The 23,701-nt window shown below is 42.7% G+C and overlaps 1 protein-coding gene across 7 annotated transcripts in view; it reads left to right on the top strand.

The window, feature by feature from the left end:
• QKI (QKI, KH domain containing RNA binding) overlaps positions 1-23,701 on the top strand; it is a 730,493-nt gene that overhangs the window by 496,877 nt on the left and 209,915 nt on the right. For all 7 annotated transcript variants that reach the window (XR_003855464.1, XM_029594126.1, XM_029594130.1 and 4 more), the window contains one exon: positions 11,633-11,776. Coding sequence is in view for 6 of the 7 variants with exons in the window: in XM_029594126.1 (XP_029449986.1) it covers positions 11,633-11,776 (144 nt within the window). In the remaining variant the exon portion in view is untranslated. The remainder of the gene's footprint in view (positions 1-11,632; positions 11,777-23,701) is intronic.

Genomic DNA, 23,701 nt, shown 5'->3' with positions numbered 1-23,701 from the left:
ATGCCAACTACCCCCCCCCCCCCTGCTAATCTGAATAAGCAGAACTCAAAAGTTCCCAGGTATGACCATCCGTTCTTAAAAATTGGTTGATACCCTCTGGTTTGCTTCTGAAAATTGATGTCATCAGAATATTTGAGTGCAGCTATCAATCTCTACCCAACAAACACAGCAATGGAGATGTGAGCAGTTCTTCATGAAAAGTATACCTGTAAGGACTCCACAAAATATATATTTTTATTTCTATTGCAGTTTATTGTGATATTCTAAACTTAAAACCTTAATCCATTTCGTAGAGACAGACTTCTGCCTACAGATGTATCCTGTAAAATAAGGGGACACATACCCAGAGCCACTTCCTCCTAGCTCAGAAGCTAGAAACAAAGACAAGAAACTGGGAGGGGTAGAATGGGTTAGTAAGATTAATCTGAGTTTAACTGCGCCAGATATTAAAAATTGTATTATAGCAAGATATGATATACCAGCGTGAAGCAGATAGACCTGTGCAAGGTTTCAGCATAGCACTAAAGGATAACTAAACAAGTGTTTGCAAATATAAAACTCAGGAAAGTACTATGGAAATTTTTGGTAAACAGACCATGATTAGGACCATTAGGACGCTGGCGAAGAGGCTCACTGCCCCTAAGTTAGATTCAAAAGAGGAGACTCATCGCACCTAAGTTAGATTTAAAAGATTTCAAGGGCATAATTTACATGAACTTCGGGTGTCACTTACAAGGTAACCCCTGAAGAAGGATGCCATCCGAAACTTGTACAAGTCGGGTTGATTAATATATTTCAAAGGAGTATTGGAGAGTAAACATAGACAAACATGGCAAAATTTCCAGCTAAATATTTACACAATGGCGGTGTTTTGAACATTGGGATATTGGTGTAGTACACGATATAAGTATGATAAGAAATAATTGAGAGACTTGATACAGAAAAAGCAAATTTTATTGTTTGTGGCACTATTGCAGTCATAAAAAAGGAGGTAGTGGTGAGTTTATGTCGTTCGGGACTGTTGTTTTTGTGACCAGATGGCCGCCAAGGACCGGTGCGCACATCTGGACAAAATGGAGAAGGTATTCGGGTCCAGGAAGTCCAAACCCTCGACACCAGCATTGGGATTGCTGGTTTTGTGCGAGCCATGGCTGAAGCCATTCTGTTCCAGCTTCTTATGGCAGAGGATGCCAGACACAAGATGCTGGAGTTCTTCCAGTTTGTAGATGCCCAAAGGGAGGTGGTAGTTCCCATCCATGAGATTTTCAAGGAGTTGCTCCTTTGGATTTGGGAATGCCCTGTCTCCGTGCCTCCGGTGAACAGGAAGGCTGTTGCAGTGTACTTAGTCCAGCATGCTTCGGGGTTTGAGACGAGTCTGCTTTCACACCAGTCGGTTATGGTGGAGTCCACCCTTGAGTGGGCAAGTACTCTCACACCCATGCCTCCACCCTTCCGGGATGGAAGCACAGGGTGGCTGGATGTGTTGAGAAGGAAGGTGTTTCAGGGCACCATGTTGATTGCCTGGATTGCCTACTACTAGCTTTACAGGACGCAGTACTCTCAGAACCTCTGGAAGCTGATCCAGGAGCTGACCAAGCACCTGCCTCAGCAGCAGCAGGATGCTTTTTCTGCGGTCATCCAGCAGGGTCTGGAATGTGGCAAGCATGAGGTGCGTGTGCCACCTATGATGTTTTTGAGACTGCTGTGAGGGTGGCGGCAACAGGGATTGGTGCCAGCCCGGATGGCCTGGCTTAAGGCCTCAGATCTCTGCCCAGAGGTGCAGGAGAAGCTCGTAGAACTGCCCTATACTGGCAACAACATCCTTGGTGACGAGATGAGGGATGCTGTGGCTCAGTTAAAGAATCATCATGAGGCCCTGCAACATCTCTCAGCCAGTATGTCGGACCAGCTGTCCTCAGCCAGGAAGTCCTTGCGTCAGGGCCCAAGTAGGCCCCTCTACCGTCAGAGGATAATACTACCCTCCCACGGCCGGGCCCAACAGGTAGGCTGTAGGTACTTCTCTAGACAGCAGCTGACCCCCAGACCTCAGCCAGTGCCCCAGACAAGCCCTGCTATGGGGTTTTGACTGGCTGCAAGGGAGCATAAGCCAACTGCCCATACCCTCAATGCAGCACCCTCTGGTTGGTGGCCGGTTACGGTTCTTTCTGGACCATTGGCCCAGCGTTATGTCGAATCAGTGGGTTCTGTCCGTCATGCATCAAGGGTACCAGCTGAACTTCCTGGGTGTCCCTTCAGACTGTCCTCTGTGCCCCTCTTGGGATCAGTCCTCGCATCAGGCAATACTATTGGTGGAGCTTGCTGCCTTGGTAAGGTCCAGGGCCTTTGAGCCTGTTTCACTGAGACGGTGGGGGTGGGGGTTCTACTCACTCTATTTCCCGATTCCGAAGAGAACAGGGGGACTCCGTCCCTTTCTAGACTTAAGAGCCTTGAGTTCAAGATAGTCTCTCTCTGGGCACCCTGATTCCCCTCCTACAGAAAGGAGATTGGCTTTGCTTCCTCGATCTAAAAGATGCCGACACTCACATCGAGATCTTCCAAGGTGGATGAGCAACATTTTCAGTACAGGGTGTTGCTATTTGGCCTGGCCTCGGACCCCCCCCCCCATATGTCTTCATAAAGTGCCTGGCCGTAGTGGGGGCATACCTCTGCAGGTTGGGGGTGCATGTGTTCCCCTACCTGGATGATTGATTCATCAAGAGCCCCACCCAGGAGGGAACGGTGTGGTCTCTGTGCTTGACCGTTTGGGTGTTGAAGAGTCCCTGGGATTTATTATCAACTACCAAAATTCCCATCTCAATCCATTGCCTCAATTGAACTTCATTGGTGGCAGGTTGGGCACAGCTTGTGACCGGGCGATCACTTTGTTGTCCATTGCGGAAGTGGTCCACCAGAGCTAGCAAATTTCGGCTCGCCGCATGTTGCAACTCTTGGGACACATGACCGCGACCATCCATGTTACTTCCTTAGCTTGCTTACATATGCACAGAGCTCAATGGACCTTGCAGTCCCAGTGGCGGCAGGCCTCCCAGGACCTCCACGTCCGCATCCGCATTTCTCTACCTCTCCAGGACTCCTGTCTTGGTGGCAGAGTCTGGCCAAAATCCCCCTACCCAGATTGTTCTCATTACAGATGTGTCCAACCTGTGGTGGGGTGCCAATGTGGAGGGGCTCTGTACCCAGGGCTTATGGTCTGCCCAGGAAGCTCAGATCAACTTCCTGGAGCTTCGTGCGATCCAGTATGCACTTTGGGCGTTCAGGGATCGGCTGATCAACAAAGTGATTCTGATCCAGGCTGACAATCGGTGGCAGTATGGTAACTCAACAAACAGGAAGTTACGAGGCCGCTCCTCCTGTTCCAAGAAACCGTTCAGATCTGGTCTTGGGCTCTTTTGCAAGGTATAGTGCTCCAAGCTTTGTACCTAGCTGGGATGGAGAATGTGGTGGCGGACATGCGGAGTCGAGCCTTCAGACCCCCACGAGTGGTTCCTGATTCAGAAAGTGGCGGATCAGATCTTCTCCCTCTGGGGGACCCCAGACATGGATCTGTTCACTTCCCCCCTGCAACAGGAAGATGGATCATTTCTGTTCCCTGTACAGGGGGGACGGCAAACCAGCCTCAGATGCCTTTGTCTGCCATGGGGCAAGGACCTTCTGTACGCATACCCCTCTGCTTCCCCTTGTGATGAAGACTCTCCTGAAGCTTCGTCAAGACAGAACTATGATCCTCATAGCCCTTCATTGGCCAAGGCAGATCTGGTTCCCGCTCTTGTATGATCTCTCCCTCTAGGAACCAATCAGTCTGGCTTCCCAAACCACATCACACAGGATCGGGGAACGCTGCATCATTACAACCTCTGAGGTTGTCCCTGACAGCCTGGATTTTGAGAGGTTGATTCTGCAGCCCCTCTATCTCTGTCGCAGTCCTGATGGCTTCCAGGAAGTCTTCCACTAGGAAGTATTATAACCTGAAGTGGAAGAGGTTTTCCATGTGCTGTGAGCACCGTGGTCTGGATGCGTTCTCCTATTCTACAGCAAAGCTGCTGGATTACCTCCTGCACCTTTCGGACACTGACTTAAAGACCAACTCAGGGGTACAACGGAGTGCGATCAGTGCTTACCCACCGGGGTATGGATGGATCACCCGTCTCTGGGCAACCCCTTGTGGGATACTTTATGCGGGGTCTGCTTCAGCTGAAGCCTCCCCTGCTGTGCCCTGGGACCTCAATGTAGTGCTGGCTCAGCTCATGAAAGCTCCTGTTGAGTCGCTGCATTCTTGTGACCTCAAGTACTTTATCTGAAAAGTCATATTTTTGGTTGCATTCACCTCAGCACACAGTTAGTGAGCTTTCAGGCCTTAGTGACATACCCAAGCTACACAAAGTTCTTCCATGATAGGGTGGTTCTGCACATGCATCCTAAGTTCCTGCCTAAGATGGTGATGGATTTCCATTTAACCAGCCAATCGTCCTGCCCACCTTTTTCCCCAAGCCTCATTCACACCAAGGGGAATGGGCTCTGCATAGTCTGGATTATAAGAGAGCTTTTAGCCTTCTGTTTGGAGCGTACAGCAGGCCATAGGCTGTCTACTCAACTCTTCATCTCTTTTGACAGGAATAAGTTGCGGTTGCTAAGGAGACCCTGTCCAACTGGCTGGCAGAGTGTTTCTCCTTCTGCTATTCTCAGGCGGGACTGCAGCTTGGGGGCCACATCAAGGCTCATTCTGTCAGCCATGGCAACTTCAGTGGCCTATTTGAGGGCAGTCTCTGTAGATGAGATTTGCAGGGCTGCAACATGGCGTTCTCTCCACATTTTTGCCTTTCGCTATTGCCTGGACAGGGATGGCTGACATGACAGCAGCTTTGGCCAGTCTGTCCTCCAGAATCTTTCAGCTTTGAAATCCAACTCTTCCTACCTGTGGCCCTTTTTTTGGGTTTAGGCTATTCCCCTCTGTTACCAACAGCACTACTGCTGTTGTGCCTCTTGGCACATGGTTAGGTGCTTGTTGGTTGTTTTGTCTTCAGGGACAGCCTAGTTGCTTCCCTGTAACAGATGTTCTCCTAGGACAGCAGGGGATGTTAGTCCTCACGAAAGCTGCCTGCCACTCCACAGAGTTGGGTTTCTCCTATGTTTGTTTTATTTTTTCGTAATTCTGTGTTACGAGACTGAAGAGATACCATGCGTGGATAGTGGCATGCTGAGCATGGTCAGTGTCCCAGTCAAAGTTTCTAGAAACTTTGGCAGAAGTTTTCCATGCTGTGCTCCATTGTATGATGTCACCCATATGTGAGGACTAACATCCTGCTATCCTAGGAGTATACCTGTTACAGATAAGTAACTCTGCTTTCCCAGGTGTTCTTTTCCCTCTCATGTGCTCTTCCTAATGTTTCCCCTCATTTCCCCCTCCTTCCCATAGTCTTCCTTCCTTCCATCTTCCATGATTTTTCCTCCTACCCGACACACAGGCCAATGCAATATTGGTGCGCGTTAAATGGGTGCTCATGATTGAGCGCTCACTCTCTTAACGCTCGCCGATCCACCATGATAAAAAGGATGCGCTAGAGGAAATTGCGTGCCTCTAGCGCCGACTCAGCAGCGGGTGCCCGGGAGAAGTGGCTTAAAGCCGGGTACGAAAACGGACCTCAATTAACGAGCGTCCGTTTTTTCCTAACCTGTGCACTGCCACAGGTTAGGAAAATGGATGCTCGTTAATTGAGCATTAATAAGCAGTATACAAAGGGGTGTGGCAGTAAAGGCTATTTGTCAATCCTGAGGCAGGCATTCCGAAGGAAGGCAAATTATGCATCAGTTGCTTAAGAATCTCGACAAACTGGATGTCCTCCTTATGCTGTCATCGGACATAATTGAGAAATGTGACTAAAGAAGGGAAGCATATGATTAGACTTTCAGGCAGACATTCATTTTTGCTGGTGTTTACAAGGTACAACCATCAAATTTTGAAACTTTTTAGCAGGTTATATATAAGCTAACTTGAATAGCAGTTGGCTGTGCTTCTCTCTAAAGTACAGTCCTTGTGATGTTGCACAATTTGCTTAGCAGTTCTGCACTTGATGAAAGCATGATTGAAATGATCTAAGGAAATGACTGGCAGGTTTTTTTTGTTGCTGTGACTTCAATATTGACATTGTCAACATAGTGATAACCTTTCACAATATTCTTCAAAAGGTAAAAGTGAAATGGTCACAGTGATAGATCTGATGAACTGGGTGGGTGAGTGTTCCCCAAATTTCTGTTTAGCCAAAATGGACTAGCAGGTGAATGACACTGATGAATTGTAGTGTAGAAGACATTTCCTTCATAAACAGTTTGGCTCTGCAACATGGAATGTTCATCCAGAAACATCTCAGAATATCTTGGTAGTAATATTGAATTAAAAGGCCAACCACCTTGCACAAATTCAAACTTTGGCAGTGGCCGCATCACTGCAACTGGACGTAGACTATCTTGAATGTTTGTTCATCACAAAAACAGGCAAAATATTCAGATATCCAGGAGTACGATATGGAATGATTGTTGTATGCCTGCTTCGTTAATTAAACACTCACCTTTTTGATGTTACATTGTTGTATCCTTCCTATTTGAGCATTTCTAACAGGTTAGCAAAGCATTGTGTGCCTAGACATGTTGATGTATATTTATGTCAGGAGGGAATGCAGTTTCTGCTTGTATTTGTCAAACAGTTTTTCTGCTTAGTATGATCAATATTAAATGCCTGATGAGGTCTGAAACTTAGTGGTTGCACCTAAAACTAGCCTTTTAAAGAAATTCAATAACATAAAATTAAAATGTGACCCTCTTTTTTGCTAATGACAATACTTTACAATGAGGGAGAAATGTAGTACATGACCATTTTTTAAATGTTGATCTGTGAGAAGTGATGTACTTTTGGTGTAATTTTCTGTAATTTGTAATTGATAGTAAAGTGTTTTAAGTTGCTCATAACTTCACAGGTTTACATCACTGGCTATACATTGAAATCACAAATATATACCTTAATGTTCTTGATTTGTTCCAAAATTAAAAGCTTCATTTGCTTAAGGAGAGAAAGAGAGCAAGCATGTTTTAATTGTGGCTGAATATTCTTTTAAAATAGAAAATATAAATATAATTGGTGTTTGCTATCATTAAAAACTATTCCTATTTAGGATGAATAATATATTTAATTTGACTTGATCAAATAATAAATATGTATCTGAGATATAAGAATTAATTCAGAAATCTTTAACATGACAAGCTTAGAGCCAAATGTTGCAATAAACATTGTATTGCTGATGCTTTTGTTATGAATTAAATTATGCTGAAGTGCACACTGTTCAGCTGAGCTTCTGGTGGCTTTTTACCAAGTTACACCAGTTTTCTTTCTTTCCTTCCTTCCTCTCCCCAAGATTTTAGTATCCCTTGCAGTGCTTCCATGCCTTTACAGTAGTAATATATATATATATAACCTGTGAAAATCTACATTCATCTCTTGATGACTTGCTTGAAAGATAGTCCAAGTCCCAGAAAAACAAATGCAAAGGTTCTCTTTTTATTTAAATAGTGGCTTCGTTTGATTGTAGTGTAAGATGGCTATATGTGACTTAAATGCAGGTTGAGGATCAGTCATGTCCTAATAACATAAATGATGATGAGATTCATTAGACCAGCCTTGGGTGATTTGTTACCATAGCATTTTCAACATCCAACAATAGCATTTTAAAGCATGTATTAGTTTGATGAAAGATTTGATCATGACACAGAATTTGAACATCCTTCTCATTAACTTGTCATCATAACTGGCTATTGCATCAAATTGTCATTTTCTCCTTGTAGCATCCACTAAACAATTTTGCCCATTCTTTTGGACTCAAATTTGTTGTCCAGCTACTGCTTGCCTAATGTAGAAACAGTTCCTATGCAATCTAAGGAAGAATTTCTCATAGGTAAGACCATTTGAGATGCACAGTAGGAGTAGGAGTCCATGCTAAATATCTAAAATAGTTGAAAAATGTTTGTGTAGATTTAAGCATATTTTAGGGCTAAGATGAACAGCAAATTTACAGGTCTATCCAGTAAAGTGCGGCCGCATTTACCCCGCTCCTAACCCACATTCTAATCACTTTCCGGCCGCGTTAGCCCTTCCTGCGATCCCGAATCCCCTTTAACCTACTCCTACCGCGTCCTAAAATCCCCAGGCAACCCCTTCCGCACGCGGCATGTATATTGCATGCAAACGAGCGAATTAGCTATTCCCTAGCATCCCGTAACCCGCGCCCCGACTATCGCTATTTTTCCCTGCCGTTTTGTCGCACGTTTAACCTGCTAACTTACCGCCTACCCTTACCCCTGCGGTAGAGGCAGGGGTAAGGGTAGGCAGCAAGCTTTTCCCCAGCCCCCGCTCACCTGCCCCGGCCGCGATCATGGGTGCCGGTCTCCAGGGCAGCCCCAGTCCTCTCCCCTCCTCCCGAAGCAAAAAAAAAAAAAAAGCGAAAAAAACGTTGCAGCCCCCTCCGATGTCCGGAGGGGGCTGCAAAAAGTAAGTCGCTTCGCCGCTTCGTACTGCCAGCCCCTTCTTCCCTAGTCCCGGAGCAAGGCTGCTTCGCCCTGCTTCGGGAGGAGGGAAGAAGAGACACTGACAGTGTGAAGCGGTGAAGCAACTTACTTTTTGCAGCCCCCTCCGGACATCGGACCTCTCCTGCCTCCCGCTGCGTGACTTACTTTTTTTTGCAGCCCTCCGGCCATCAGCAGGAACGGATCGTGGCTCCCCTGCCTCCCGGCGAAGATGGACGCCTGCACGGGGGAAAGCGGCCCCTGTGCGTGCAATTGGCCACTCAAGACGTGACGTCACGACGTTTGGAGATATTAAGTCGGAGGGTGCACAGAAATGCAGTTTTTACTGCTTTTCTGTCCACTTTCCTGGTGCTGGAAGAAATTAGCGCCTACCTTTGGGTAGGCGCTAATTTCTGAAAGTAAAATGTGCGGCTTGGCTGCACATTTTACTTTCTGAATCGTGCGCGAATACCTAATAGGGCGATCAACATGCATTTGCATTAGGTTCGGCGGGTTGGACACGCGTTTTCCGCCCCTTACTGAATAAGGGGTAAGGGAAAACACGCATCCAATGACAGGTTAAAAGTGCGCTCCATCGGAGTGCACTGTACTGTATCGGCCTGTTGGAGTTTACTAAGGAAGAGGGCTGGGGAAGGGGGAGGATTGCCAGGTCCCTTTGACTTAAAATGGGGGTAGGCAGAGGACAGTGTTCCCAGGGCAGTGGTAGATAAACTGTCAGTAATAATAATTCTACATTGTCAGAAGTTGGAAACCCTGCCTTCCCTTTCCTCTGTCCCCTGAGGGGGGTGTGTGGTCAGAACTGGGCACTCACCTCTCCCTCTCTCACCTGCTTCACTTTTATTCCCTTCCCTCTATTCACATTCCCTTCCTCCACCCTTCCCCTCGTATTCATTCCTCTTCCTTCTCTCATCCCTCCCCGTCCTTCTCTCATGCCTCCCCTTCTGTTTTTGGTGCACATCCATAGTTCATATTCTGCTTTTTAAAGAAAGATATAGATATATTCACACAAGAATATAAATAAAGATAATCCCTTAGTTGAAGCACTTAATCTACAGCCACACAGGGTGGTGGTGACATCTGCTTATGTGCAAGATTTGTATATAAGGTTTTTCAAAATTAAATGCACATATTTATGACAAATTCAAATTTCAATGTTTTGGAAATTTTAACAAATGTTAAAAAAAAACCCCCAAAAAACGCAACATAAATGAAATAACTAGTAGTATACAATTTCATTTATTGGAGACAAAGTAAGAATGTTCAGTTTCAAGATATTAAAATCAATTGATTAGTCCAAAATTTAGGCATTTAAAAATATATTTTGAATTTAAGACCATGTAATCATTGGGACTGAAGTGTAATACAGCCACTGGTGAATTAGTGAACTTTTAGAGGACTTTTTAACAAATACTTTCACACTTGTAGACATTTTGGGGTCAATATTCTGAAGCATTTAGTGGGATAATTCGAAAGTTGTCTAAATGCCAACTTTTCAATATTTTTCCAACTTATCTCCCTAAATTTAACCAGATTGCATAGGGTATTCCGGGGTGGATTTAAGTTAGCTGGCTAATTCTAGTCATGCTGTAGAATAGTCCTAAAGATAGCTGGATAAATGTATCTACCTGTCTTTGATAGCCGGCTATATTCAGTAGTGCAGTGCACCACTGAATATCCCTCCAAAGTTAGCTTGGATAAGTTTATCTGGTTAACTTTACAATCCAGCCAGTGACTATTACCCCTTTTATGATTACAAGTACATGAACATGCATAAATCGTGGATTCACAAATATCTTTGTGGTATGAAAACTATGAATTAAAAAAAAAATTTTCCCCTCCTGAAGATGATTCATCCTTAATTCATTTTCAACAAAAGTAGTATAGTCTTTTTCAAAATATATGAAATATTACACATCTGCTGATATTGAGTATTAAAAGTTTTGATGAGCATAGTTTTACTTATTTTGTTTGCAGTAAATTATTCTTATCTCGAGTTTTAGCTTTTTCCACGTCCATAATGTAGATGATCCATATATTTTTCTTTAAATGTACAGATTAATCTGTACTGTGCTCGAAGTCCTCTTTCATTGAGCAGTGTTTCATTTTTAACTCTTAAGAATTGTACCATTGGGATATTTTTAATCAAAAAAAATATGGGTGACAGCTGCTGGCATATAGTAATGAATTGCATGCTTATTCATTTTGGTAAATTTCTGTATTGATCTGTTCATTATCTGTCATCTAAGTGATAGCCAGAATATCAATAGATTTAGGGTCCTAATGCTTAATAAATTATAACTTTCATTTGATTTGATATATTCCTAAAACTGTTTAATCTGTGTCCCCTATCCTAAATTAGCAAAACATCAATAAAATAGAAGTATAAATAAAATATATGGGTTTATATTGGTGTGGTGTTTGCATGAGACTCTAACCAGTCAGCATAGCTGCTCTCTGGTTCACCTAGCCACTCCCACCATGGTCAATTTATGTTGATGGTTTCCAGATGTTTAAGCCAGCAACTCTTCAGGTGTGAAATAGTACTCAGAGCTAAAGTAGCATATTAAATAATTTGCTTTAACTGATACTGAGTTAAAAAAAAAAAAAAACAACAAAAAATAAGTAACATTAAACATCCTGGTTGTTCTGTATTGTGTTGCACATTGCATAAAGGCTGCTGTTGCCAAAAGGAAATATGTGGGAGCATTAAACTGTGCTAGTAAAGTAATTTCTGTGATGTCATCAAGTTGCTTAAGCAGTTACTAGTGATGTATTTCAGACTTTCAATTTCAATATGTGAAATGGTGATGAGAATTGCTCAGTGTGTCTAATCTAAAAATGTATCTCAGATGAAATTTTTCATAAAGAACATCTTCATGGCAATTACCTTTTGTTTTTAGATTTATTTAAATGGGTGGAGGGGATGGTGTTTTGCCTTTGCAGCAGGATTCCTGATCTGTAAATGTGATCAGGGTTTTTTTTCCTTTTAATTTTTTCTTAAGTACTGAGCTTGACTTTTAGAACAATATACTTTTGTTTTTAGGAGGAACAAAACCGAGGCAAGCCCAACTGGGAGCACCTGAATGAAGACTTGCACGTACTTATCACTGTGGAAGATGCTCAGAACAGAGCAGAAATCAAACTGAAGAGAGCTGTGGAAGAAGTAAAGAAGCTACTGGTACCTGCAGTAAGTAATATCTTGGTCTTTGATTACGTGCTATTTAATACCAAATGTTGATGTGATCATTATGGCTTCAGTTTCATATAGTTAGAAGAAATAATAGTCCTGTAAGAAAAAACATTGCACAGAAGGAAAACAATTATACAAATGTTCAGATAAAATGTAAATTGTTGTCCATAGAAGATTTTGTATCTGTACTGAATTGCTGTTTTTCAGAGAATTTTGATTTCTCTCTATAAAATTGAGATGAATGTTCAGGTTTTCTTACAGATTTCTGCTCCCATCCTTTTGTTATGCCTTTTCAAGTTAACAATCTTTCTCCGAGAATCTCAGATGTATTTAATGGGAATGCAGTTGTCCTGTTTAAGTAGCTAATTATGTTAAGTAGTAGGCATCATTCAGCTTGCTTTTAAGGTACTCAGAAGGTAAAGATATAACACATTGTAGTACTGGCAAAGAGCAATAAACATCATAAATATTAAGTATTGGTTATACAACTGACATTTTTAATAGAAATAGCCACTTCTTCCCTTTCTCTCCTCCAATTTTACAAACTGATAATGAATTCATGTGTGGAGACTGACTATAATTATTTTTTAGTTGTCATTTTATGCTGTATGTAACAAACAAAATAACCACGATGTGAGAAATCGCACAACTAAAGTGGGATAATGGTCTCCATTTCAAACATTTAGTTGTACATTTTCTAAAAGTGATTTTGTATAATAATTTGTTACCAAGACAGCTGCTAAAATACAGTTTTTAAATTGATTTCAATTTTTGTTATTTTGATATTATTTTTCTGGAAATAAGTGGAGTCACTAGTCGCACAGACAAGAGATGTCGTGCTGTGTGCCAATCAAACCTTTTTCCAGAGCTTTCTAGGAAATATTCAGAAGTAGTCCTGTGCATGCTTCACTTTTTTCCCCACACAGCTGTATGGACATTTTTTTTTCTTCGGAGCATTGTTCCTTTGCAAATTTAACAGCTTTTCTTGATATTTTTTACTTTGTTTTTTCTTCACAGTGTCTGAGAAAACATTTTATGCCCCTCCTAATTATCTAGTCATGTTTATTCAGCACTTGCAAGTTTCCCTTTTTTTTGGAGAATTGTTCCTCCTCAGGGCACATGGCTAATTTATATCTTCTGGGGCTGCTGCACCTAGCATGTTACATCCCACACTGACTCTCAGTCCCTGAAGAGAATTCTTTTTATGGGAGGAAGCTCTTGCTTATGGCCCAGATGCTGAGAAAAAGGTCACCAGTGTGTATGTTGTACTAAGTGTTTCCCATGAGGTGAGAGGCTGTTATAACTCAGACAGGACCATATCTGGGTATTAAAATAAAAGTTTGCTGATTGATAGTGCGAGTTTGCATCTGATTACCTTGGGATTTTTTCCTTTGTAGGTAAATGTCCTTAATTCAGTCCTCTAGGTATCCCCAGTTTTACTACAAAAATCCTACTTTTAGATATCATCTTCTCGTTGGACACCCAGCCTGTCCTGGTCCCTAGAGAGGAAATCCAGAATCAGGAGATCCCATCTGTATCTATCTTTCTTTTAGTTTAGCTGTCCCTTTCATCGATTGTTTTTTCCTGGGGACTTCTCTTAGGGAAAAGTCTGTGGGAACAGGCACACTTTCCACTCTGAAATCCCAGTGGGGAAGAGGGATCCAAACCTCCCCACTTAACTCAGTCCAAAAAATACTTTAAAGCTTAAACTAGATATCTTCTCTGCCTTCACTGTCTCTCACAGTAGGATGCATCACTGATGCTTGCCTACCTAAGGTTTAGATTAAACTCACAAGTCTTTGGTCCCCCAGTGAGAACCCTTTTGCGCCTAAAGGGTATCAGGCTTACAAACCTGTCTCTGTAAATTATAAGAAGGACCTTCAGGCAGGGAGTGCATTGAGATGTGTCTCTTCTAATATAAACTCCTTTGGGTGAAGCTGGGTGGCCCCAACAGAGTGAAAAAATACATCTTTACTCTTACTGCTTCCTTAAACTGAACTCATGATGTCTTAAAGTGGTTGGTCTAAATAGAGCTTAAACATCCAATCAGAACCTCTGTGGGAGGGTCTGAAGGTTATGGATGACTCCTTAATAGAGGGTTATATTACAGGGACAGTGACATCTGGTGGCCAAACTCGGTAGGGATGCCACACTTGATTTTTGTCTCCCTCTGTTAGCATACCCAATTTAAGCTGTGGTCTCTATCATATCTTCTGGGCATGCTTTTTCATTTCAGGTTATTTGTTTAGTAAACAGTCTCCGTTAAAAAGAAAGGCTGAAATAGTCATGACACATGGGTGATATAATCTGATGGCAGTGAATGGACCTTTTTCTCCAAGTTCAATACCTGCATGGGAGTCTTCTGTTGATAAGCAGGCAGAATTAGCCATGCTCTCTGGGTGACATCCGGCGGCAAGGGATGAAGCTATCTCTCCAAGATTGCAGAGTTTTTCTTTCTGAGCATGTGAGGCTGTTCCCGCGAGTTCCTTCAGTTCTCAGTTTCTTTTTTTCCGCGCTTCACACAGTTGTGCGTAAACGTGTCTCCTATCTTCTCACTAATTTTTTTCTCTTCATGAAACTGAACCCAAACAGCCCTTTTTAGTACTATGTCTTGTAAAATGCCAGGATTCAGATACTGCCAATGTGGTCATATTGTGCCCCTTACCGATGGGCATAATTATTATTTGTGTCTGGGTCCTGACCACAATCAATCTTCCTGCTGTGTCTTTGGGTGAATGTCCTTACGTGCACACAGGCAAAGAGCAGCAAAGATAGCAAAATTATGAGAAGAGGACCGGGCCTCATTGGGAACAGGTAGCTATGTTCCATCAATTCTACCCACCGACAGTCACTTGACTCAGTCATCCCTGGACCCAAAAACCCATCATCCAAGCCTAATAAAAAGGGCTTCATCAATAGGTCTGATGAAAAGTACCTCAATTTGAGAGGCTAAAAAAAGCCAGATGGATAAAATAGCCAGTGCGATCTAGTCAAAAACGAGCATTATACCAAAGCCAGTCAACATGCACACAAAATCTGCGCAAAAGCTGGCTCAAATTGCAAAGAAGTCTAAAATTAAGGATGCATCCAATACATGAACAGAGCATATGACACAGAAAAATGACGCAAAAGCCAACGAGGTACTGACACACCCAAAGCATACAATTCATCGGACGCCTGAAGCATTTCAAGAACGAAGCTCGACGCATCGTCCACGCAATGCTATAATGCAACAGCTACACTCAAAGCATATGATGCCGAAATCACACGGTGCATTAATTATGCACTCAACGTATGTGAAGCTTAATAGCTATGCAAGGAAGCAGCCGTCCAAACCTACAGCTGATCCTCCTAGGGGTACGACACATAAGACTCTTCGATGGACAAGGAGACATTATCAGTTACACCCTGTAAAGCACCTTCAAAATCAGTGGTCATAGCAGAGGACTTTCAAGATTTCAGTTCCTCAGAACAGGAAGAGTTCACTATATCTCCTATTCCACTTCGCTGTAGCACCTCTTCTGTTTCCTCACAATTTGTGAAAATAATTTATTCGGATCTCTCTTACCTCACATAAGCGGCAGCATTCTACCTCTTTGCAAGAACCATTGGTGAAAAGAACCAAAAGTTAAATTCCTGAACTACCTCTTTCAAAGCATCACAGATAACCAGATTCATCTATTTTGCTAGTAGCTGTGGCCCCTCCAGAGAGGCACTACAAAAGATCTCCTCCTTCTTGGGTTCCTTTAAAGGTCCGAGAGATAATTCCAGTAGAGAAGAAACATCCTAGAGAAAAGGGCAAAGCAGCTTCGCAGGCGATGGAACAAATCACCTTCATCTTGAGGAAATTTTTCTCTTCTCGAAACTCAGGATCATTCTAGGCCACAAATATCTGTGAGCCTCTTGGAGGAAGAGCTCTCCCCTCTTCAAGAATATTCTCCATCTCCAGTGGAAGATGAGGGCAATCTCCCAGTTCTGGCAGAAGAGCCTATTCTGCAATTCTTGCCAGATCACGACAAACATCCACAAGAGTCACCGCCAAGTTCACCTGGTAGCTCCACAGGGATTCCATCGGATCCGCCTGAAGATCCACCAGAGCACTCTTCACCACCTGAAGATTTGACATATTCAAAATTTGTGGGGAAAAGTGTGTACGGTACTAAAGTTCGAAGCACGCAAGATACCAGACCCCAGATCAGAGGTACTTGTATCTTGAAGATTTTGGACATACCGGCAGAACCTACAGCCTTGCCGTCACACTCAGTACTAGACACCATTATGGATAAGTGATTGGAATCCTCTTTTTTAGGATTATCAGTTTCCTGAAAAGTAGATTTAAAGTTTTGTATGCGAAAATTTTCTCACTATAGTATGGTACAGCTGCCCACATGCCTCTGTAGTGGTAGAGTGCGCAGTGAAAAAAAAATCAAAGAAATAGAAACTCCACTCCAACACTCCTCCAGGGAAAGACCATAAAATCCTTGACAAATTTGGCCACAAGGTTTTTCAAAGTTCCATGTTCACCTGAAGAATTCAGCAATATCCGTTTTACATAACCCAATACTTTTATGAATGTGTACAAAACCTCAACCCATTCGTAAGATTGGATGCAGGTGTCCAGATAACACCTTAACCTCTTACTGACATGGAGGAAGGATTGACACCTATGTCATACAGTCTGAGGCCTTTGATACCTCAACATATACTTCTGCAACTTCTATTGTGGCTCGTAGGATGACCTGGCTCTCTGGGCTAGTGCTATCAGAGAGGATGTCCATGAAAAAATTGGAGACCTACCTTGCAGAGGAGCCAATCTCTTTGGTGACAGAGGAAGAAAGTCTCTCAAATATAGGAACAAAATATAGTGGTGCAATCACTTACCTCTCTAGATCAGCAGACTATCACCAAAAGATATTACAGTAGAGAAAGCCTTTTGACCAGGGAAAAACTTACAGGCAGTATCAAACCTATCTGAGAACATCATATCAACCACTGAAACAGCAAGTCCAGCAGTCTCTTCAGAGGAATCACCAGAGAAGTCAAACTTCACTGAAACAGCAAATACTGGCTCAAAAACTGCAATAAGGTTTTTGAGTTTGGAACAACCACAGCTACCTATACCAGTAGGAGGCAGATTGAAATATTTTCACTAGGCCTGGTCTTGCATCATGTCAGACTGGTGGGTACTAAACAATTCACCAGGGATACAATCTAGATTTCAGGCAGCATCCGTCAACTCTGCATCTTGTAGCGCCAACATGGGATCCCTCACAGATTCCTCTCTTACATCAGGAGGCACAATCTCTGCTTCCACAGAAGGTGATACGCGCATAACTGCAGTCGCAGCTCCTAATACCTCATCCCGAAGAAAATGGAGGCCTATGTCAGATTCTGGACCTTTGTACTTTCAACAAGTTGCTCAACAAGAACAAGTTCAAAATGACCTCCCTAAAATCAATTCTACCATTCATACAACCCAACAATTGGATGTTTCCTGAACCTGAAGGATGCTTATACAATTCCCATCCACAGATCTTGTTGGTGTTACCTGTGCTACCAAATAGAATCTTGTCACTATCAATACAAGGTTCTCCCATTTAATCTCTCATCTGCCCCGAGGGTTTCCACAAAATGTCTAGTGGTAGCTGTGGCTCATTCATAGAAAAAAGGGGATACGAATATTCCCATATCTGGATGACTGATAGTCTCCCCAAGCTTTGAAGATCTTCAAGCACATTTCGCAGATACAATTTGATGCCTCAAAAACCTGGGCTTTTTAATAAATTACGAAAAGTCCAATTTTGTTCCAACTCAAATTATTCAGTTCATTTGAGCAAGGATCAGTACAACCCTTTGCAAAGCATTCCTGCCTGACAACAGAGCCTAGTACTATGCTCTCTCTGCCTCCGACTTCAGCAGCAGACTCTCTCTACAGTACAGAGTCCTTGTGTTGCAAGGTCATCTTGGAAATGGCAATTTATGTAGTCCCACACACCCGACTACACATGAGGCACTTACTATGGGGTTTGAAGACCCAATGGGCGCAATACAAACTGCCCGTGTTGAAAGGAGTAAAAATAGCAAGCTGCATGAAAGCGGACGTATCTTGGTGGCTAAAACCAACAATCTTGAGAGATTCTGCCTCACCAACTAACCCTTATAACAGATGCCTCAACATGAGGATGGGGGGCCCATTTGCACTACTACAAAACACAGGACAGAAAGGAATTTCCAAATCAACCTGTTTAAACTGAGAGCAATAAAAAATGCAACTCATACATTTTCTCCTGTGCTTCAGGGGAAATGTGTGATGATCACACAGTTAAGTAGCCATGTTTTACATAAACAAGGAGGGAGGGTCCTGTTCCAGGATTTTGTGCAAGGAAGGCGGTACATATCTTGGAATGGGCAGAAACACTGTTACCCTTCAAGTGACTTACCTGCCAGGGATTGTAAATATGGAAGCTGACAGACTCAGAAGTATTTTTGATCTTCACAAATAGTCTCTCAACCTATTGGTGGCAAACCATCTGTTCATTCAATGAGCTCTGTCTTGGATAGACCTGTTTGCAAAGCAACACAACAGGAAACTGGACAGGTTCTTCTCCATTCACCCAAGTACAGTGAGGGAATCTCAGGATGCATTCCTCATTCCCTGGTCAAGGGGCCTGTTCTACGCATACCCCCGCGCCCCCCCCCTCCCCCATACCTCTTAACTCATGCAATCCAAAAATGCATCCACGACAGAGAACATGATACTAATCGCTCCAACATGGCTGAGACAACCCTGTTGTGCCTATGTAGTACAACTTTCCATTCACCCCCAAATAACCCTGGGGGACAGTACAAATCTGCTAACTCAGGAAGGGGGGAATTCTGTTCCATCCCATGCATTCCTCCCTCCAACTGACAGCATGAAAATTGAACAGAAGGTATCAGAATACTTTAGTTTACCCGATTAAATTCAGGACATTATAGTGTATGCCAGGAAACCTTCAACATGTAAAAACTATGCCTTCAAATAGCGAAGATACTCCAAGTGGTGACTTACCAACCTCATTGACTCGTTCAGTTGTACTCCTGAATGCTTGTTAGAATATCTTCACAGTCTATCAAACTCAGGTTTAGGTGCATCTAAGCGCAATAGCAGCTTATCATTCGTCAAAAGATGAACCTTCCATTTCTACTCACCCACTGGTATGTTTTATGCAAGGTCTTATTCAGCTACGGCCTCCAATTCCATGGGACATAAGTGTTGTCTTAGAAGCTTACATTTCCACCATTTGAACCTTTGGAAACCACATCTTTAAAACACCTAACTTGGAAGGTTTTATTTTTAGTAGCAGTAACTTCAGCAAGAAAAGTTAGTGAATTTCAAACATTAGTGCACTATTCCCGGTACTTACAATTTCATCTTAAGTCTTACCTCGAATTCATCCAAAATTCTTGCCGAAAATAATGTCTTCATTTCATTTGAATCAAACCATTTCACTGCCCACGTTTTTTCCAAATCCACACAGTAATGTTAGAGAAAAATTGTGTTGTACTTTGGACTGCAAATGAGCTTTTGCCTCTTATAAGAAAAGAACTCAAACTATCAGGCGCACACCTCAATTGTTCGTTTCCTTTAATCCAAATTCCCCAGGTTCAGCAGTGACAGAACTGTATCCAGTTGGATAACTCAATGTATTCAATTCTGCTATGCTGTGCATCCTACCCAGTTTAAGGGATCAATTAAAGCTCATCAAGTGCGAGCAATGGCCGCTTCCATTGCACATCTTTACAAAGTTCCAATTTAGGACATTTGTAAAGCAGCTACATGATGCTCAATTCATACATTCACATCCCACTATTGTCTGGATCAGCTATCAGCTTCTGAAAGCTCGGTGGGATCAGCAGTCTTAAACCACATAATGAACACTTAATGACTGTTCACGAAGAGCATGGGTTACAAAAAAAAAGTGCAAAAATGCATGACAAGTGTGCCTTGTTATGAGGATAACTTCCATGAATATAAGGTCAGAGAAACAGTCACCTAGATTTAGGAGTAGCGTGCTGCCAACTAATGTCTCTCAACAAGACCTGAGCAACTGTCCTCTTCTAGGCATCCTTACTTCACTTTAAACACTCCTCCTTCCAGAGACACATCTTCTGCCAATTTCACCAGTATTGTGTGCCAACTGCACTTCAGCAACAACAGCTTCCGGCTCATGGATATCGGTGCGAGACATTTCAGCCAAAGATGCTGTAACAAGCCTAGTCTAAGCATGGGTGAACTTTCTGATAGACTAGAATGAGCTGGTAAGAGATAGGATTCCTGTTTTCCTTTGGGTCCTCAAAATTGTGGAGTTTGGTTACTATTTGTGCTTCTCTTGTCTTCCAGCACTGCACCATTCTTCAGTCTTCATTCCAAGTCACTCAACCCAGCTCCATCTCAAACTGGAGTAATTTCTCAGCCAACGAGCAATAGAACCTGTCCCTCCCAAAGACCATTGCAAGAGGGTTCTACTTCTGTTTCCTTATCCCCACAAATTCAGAGGGATTAAGTTCCATCTTGGATTTACAAAGACCGAACAAGAGCCTATTATGGGAGAAGTTCAGAATGAACTCCCTCCAAATTATCCTGTCCTTAGTCATGTGAGGAACTGGACATGTACCCTGGATCTCAAAGTTACATATGCTCACATACCCATCCATTGGTCTCATTGAATATGGCTCAGATTTCTCTTACTTTCCAATACAAGGCTTTCGGCAGCCCTAGAGGGCTTTCACATATTGCCTCGCAAGAGCAGCCGTGCACCTTTTGACCTCAGGGAATTTCTTTTCTTACCTGGATGACTGGCTAGTCATGGGACTTTCCCAAGCATGAGTATTGAATTCCTTGCAGAAGACAATCCAGCTCCTTCAGTCTCTTGGGTTAATCATCAACTTCACCAAGTTGAATCCTGTTCCTGATCAGAACATCAAGTTCATCATGTCATGGATAGACAGCCTGAAGAAGAAAACATGCCTACTATTGGAGAGAGCATTCTGCTTTTGAGCCTTAATCCGGAATCTACTATAGCAGGATCAAGTCAAAGTTCTGGTTGTCTTAGGATACATGGTGGCAGAAGTGAATGTGGTTCCCATAACTTTCAGTGTTCTGTGTGAACAAGCAAGAGGATACAGGATCATGGACTCCATCAGTAAACACTAAGAATTTGAGTAGTCTTACAGCCACAAAGCCTTCCTACAATCAACCTACCTTCCAGGGATCTCCAATATGTTGATACATGCCTCGGCAGAGTATTTCTTCCCAATGAGTGATCTCTAAATTAAGCAGTGGTAACAGGAGGTTTGATCTTTGAGGTTGCTGCTCTATTCTTCAAAACAAGAATAGAGCAGAATTTTTCTATTTTCCTATTGTCCTTTGATGTGAATAGATTGATAGGCAACCTCAGAAATCGAACTTCCTGTTACCACTGCTTAATTTAGAGATCACTCATTGGGAAGAAATACTCTTCCCAATGAGTGATTTTGCAGATTTTCTGCTTGAATTGGTTGCAGATCTGCTATATGCTTTTCCACCACTTCTGTTGGTGGCAAGAATGATGAAGAAAGCATTCGTGGACCAGGTGCACCTGATCCATCTGTTCCAATGTGGCTCTCCTGCCTTGGCCGATTTATCAATTAGCCTTCTGAGATCTCTGGGATCCAATCCAACTTTGCTAACTCAAAAGGAGGGCCGTCTGTCATCTGAACCTTCCCTCTCTCAATTTGACAGCATGGATGTTGAGTGTTTGCTAATCTCATTACTGTCGTCATTCAAGGATGTTGAGGATATTGTAATCTTCGCCAGGAAGCCTTCAAATAAAAGAGCTTACAGTTTTAAATGGAAAATGTCTTGGTGTTGCAAGTTCCTTGAACCAGTTTGCCTGTAAGCTAGAGGAGTTGCTGTAGAACCTATTCTTCCTCTCCTCCTCGGCTATCAGTACCTCATTGGGCAAAGTGTATCTCTGCCATTCCAGCTTAACATGCTCAAGTGGATGGCAAACCTATATCCTTAAATGTTAAATTTTATGAAAGGCTTGTGGCATATGAGACCTCCAGTCGCTAAGCTGCCAGTGCCATGGGATCTCAGTTACATTGGCACAACTAATGAAACCACCTTACAAACCATTAGGCAGCTCCCTTGAATTTACTCACCTGGAAAGCAGTGTTCCTAGTAGCATTACATCAGCTAGACGAGTAAGTGAGTTTCAAGCATAAGTTTATTCCTCACTATACATTTTTTCTACAACAGAATGGTGCTATGTCCTTACCCCAAGTTTCTGTCAGAAGTTTTGGCTTTTCATCTGACTCAAACCTTTGTGTTGACCACATTCTTTCCAAGACCTCATGCGCCTCATGGACTGCAAAAAAGGGCCTTTATTTTCTAGAGATCTCAACTGCATCATCAAGCTTCTCAGTTTTTCATCTCCCATGATCCTAACTGACTAGGAATAGTGGTTGCCAAGCACACATTGTCCAACTAGCCGATAGACCATATTGTGCATTGTTATGCTTTGGCTGGCCTTCAAATCACAGACTGTCAAGGTTCATCAAGTGGGAGCCATGGCTGCATCAGTGGCTCATCTGTGTGCCGTGCCTATTGAAGATACTTGCAAAGCTGCAAGTTGGTCATTAATTCATACCTTCACATCCTATTAGTCTATCGAGAAGTGACAATAACTTAGGGCAAGCAGTTTTGCGCAGCCTGTTCTCCCAATAGTCCACTTTCCAAAGGGGGGGAGGGTGTGCAGCCACGGCTCGGTTGCTTTTCCAGTAATTGCTCAGCATGTAACCCTCAACTTTTGGATTCCCCATGTGACTTGGCTAATTCAGCCCTGCTTGTCAACGGAGAAAATAAGTTTGCTAACTACAAATGAGGTTATTCATAGACTGGGACCAGTTCTTTTCAATATTTTCATGAGTGAAATAGCGTAAGACTTGTCAGGAAAGGTTTGCTTTTTTCCGATTAGCTTAAACTCTGCAACAGGACAGACAGCCAGGAAGATAGGGGAAAACAGGAGGGATCTAGCAAAGCTCGAGGAATGGTCTAGAGATTAACAACTAAGATTTAATGCTAAAAAAAACCCAAAAAACACAGAGCAATGCATTTAAGCAGCAAATACCCACAGGAGAGGTACGGTATTGGAAGTGAAATTCTTCTAAGCACAAAATAAAAGTGGGATCTGGGGATGATTGTATCTGATGATCTTAAGAAGGCCAAAAGGTGGATAAAGTGACAGCAAAAATCAGAAAGATGCTTGGCTGCATAGTTCAGCAAAACAAAAAAAAAAAAAAAGAAGTAATATGGCCCCCGCATAACTTCCTAGTGAGACCTCGTTTGGAATACTATATACAATTCGGGAGACTGCACCTTCAAAAGCCTAAATACTGATTATAGTTGGTCCAGAGGGTGGCTACTAAAATGATCAGTGGCCTTCATTCTAAAACATATGTTGAAAGTCTTAAAGATCTAAACATATATACCCTAGAGGAAAGGTAACATGGGGGATATGATAGACATTTAAATATTTCAAAGGTTTCTATGTAGAGGAGGCAAGCCCTTTTCAATGGAAAGGAGGCTCTGAAACAAGGGGTCGGGGATGAGAGTGAAAGGGAGTAGACTCAGAAGTAATCTTAAGAAATATTTCTTTACAGAGAGGGTGGTAAATGCATGGAATGGCTTTCCAGTGGAGGTGGTGGAGACAAAAACAGTATCTGAATTCAAGAAAGCATGTGATAAATACAGGGATCTCAGAGGAAGTGATGGAAATTGTAAAAGCCACATAAATTGCATGGCTGGGCAGACTAGATGGGCCATATGGTCTTTTTCTGCCATCATGCTTCTATGTAACCATGCTTAATATCCACCCACCTCCCTGGAGAGTTTGCATA

This window comes from Rhinatrema bivittatum, chromosome 3 (assembly GCF_901001135.1).
Source record: "Rhinatrema bivittatum chromosome 3, aRhiBiv1.1, whole genome shotgun sequence".
Taxonomy (NCBI): domain Eukaryota; kingdom Metazoa; phylum Chordata; class Amphibia; order Gymnophiona; family Rhinatrematidae; genus Rhinatrema; species Rhinatrema bivittatum.
The sequence above is the reverse complement of the archived record's forward strand: the minus strand, read 5'-3'. Positions and strand labels throughout refer to the sequence as shown.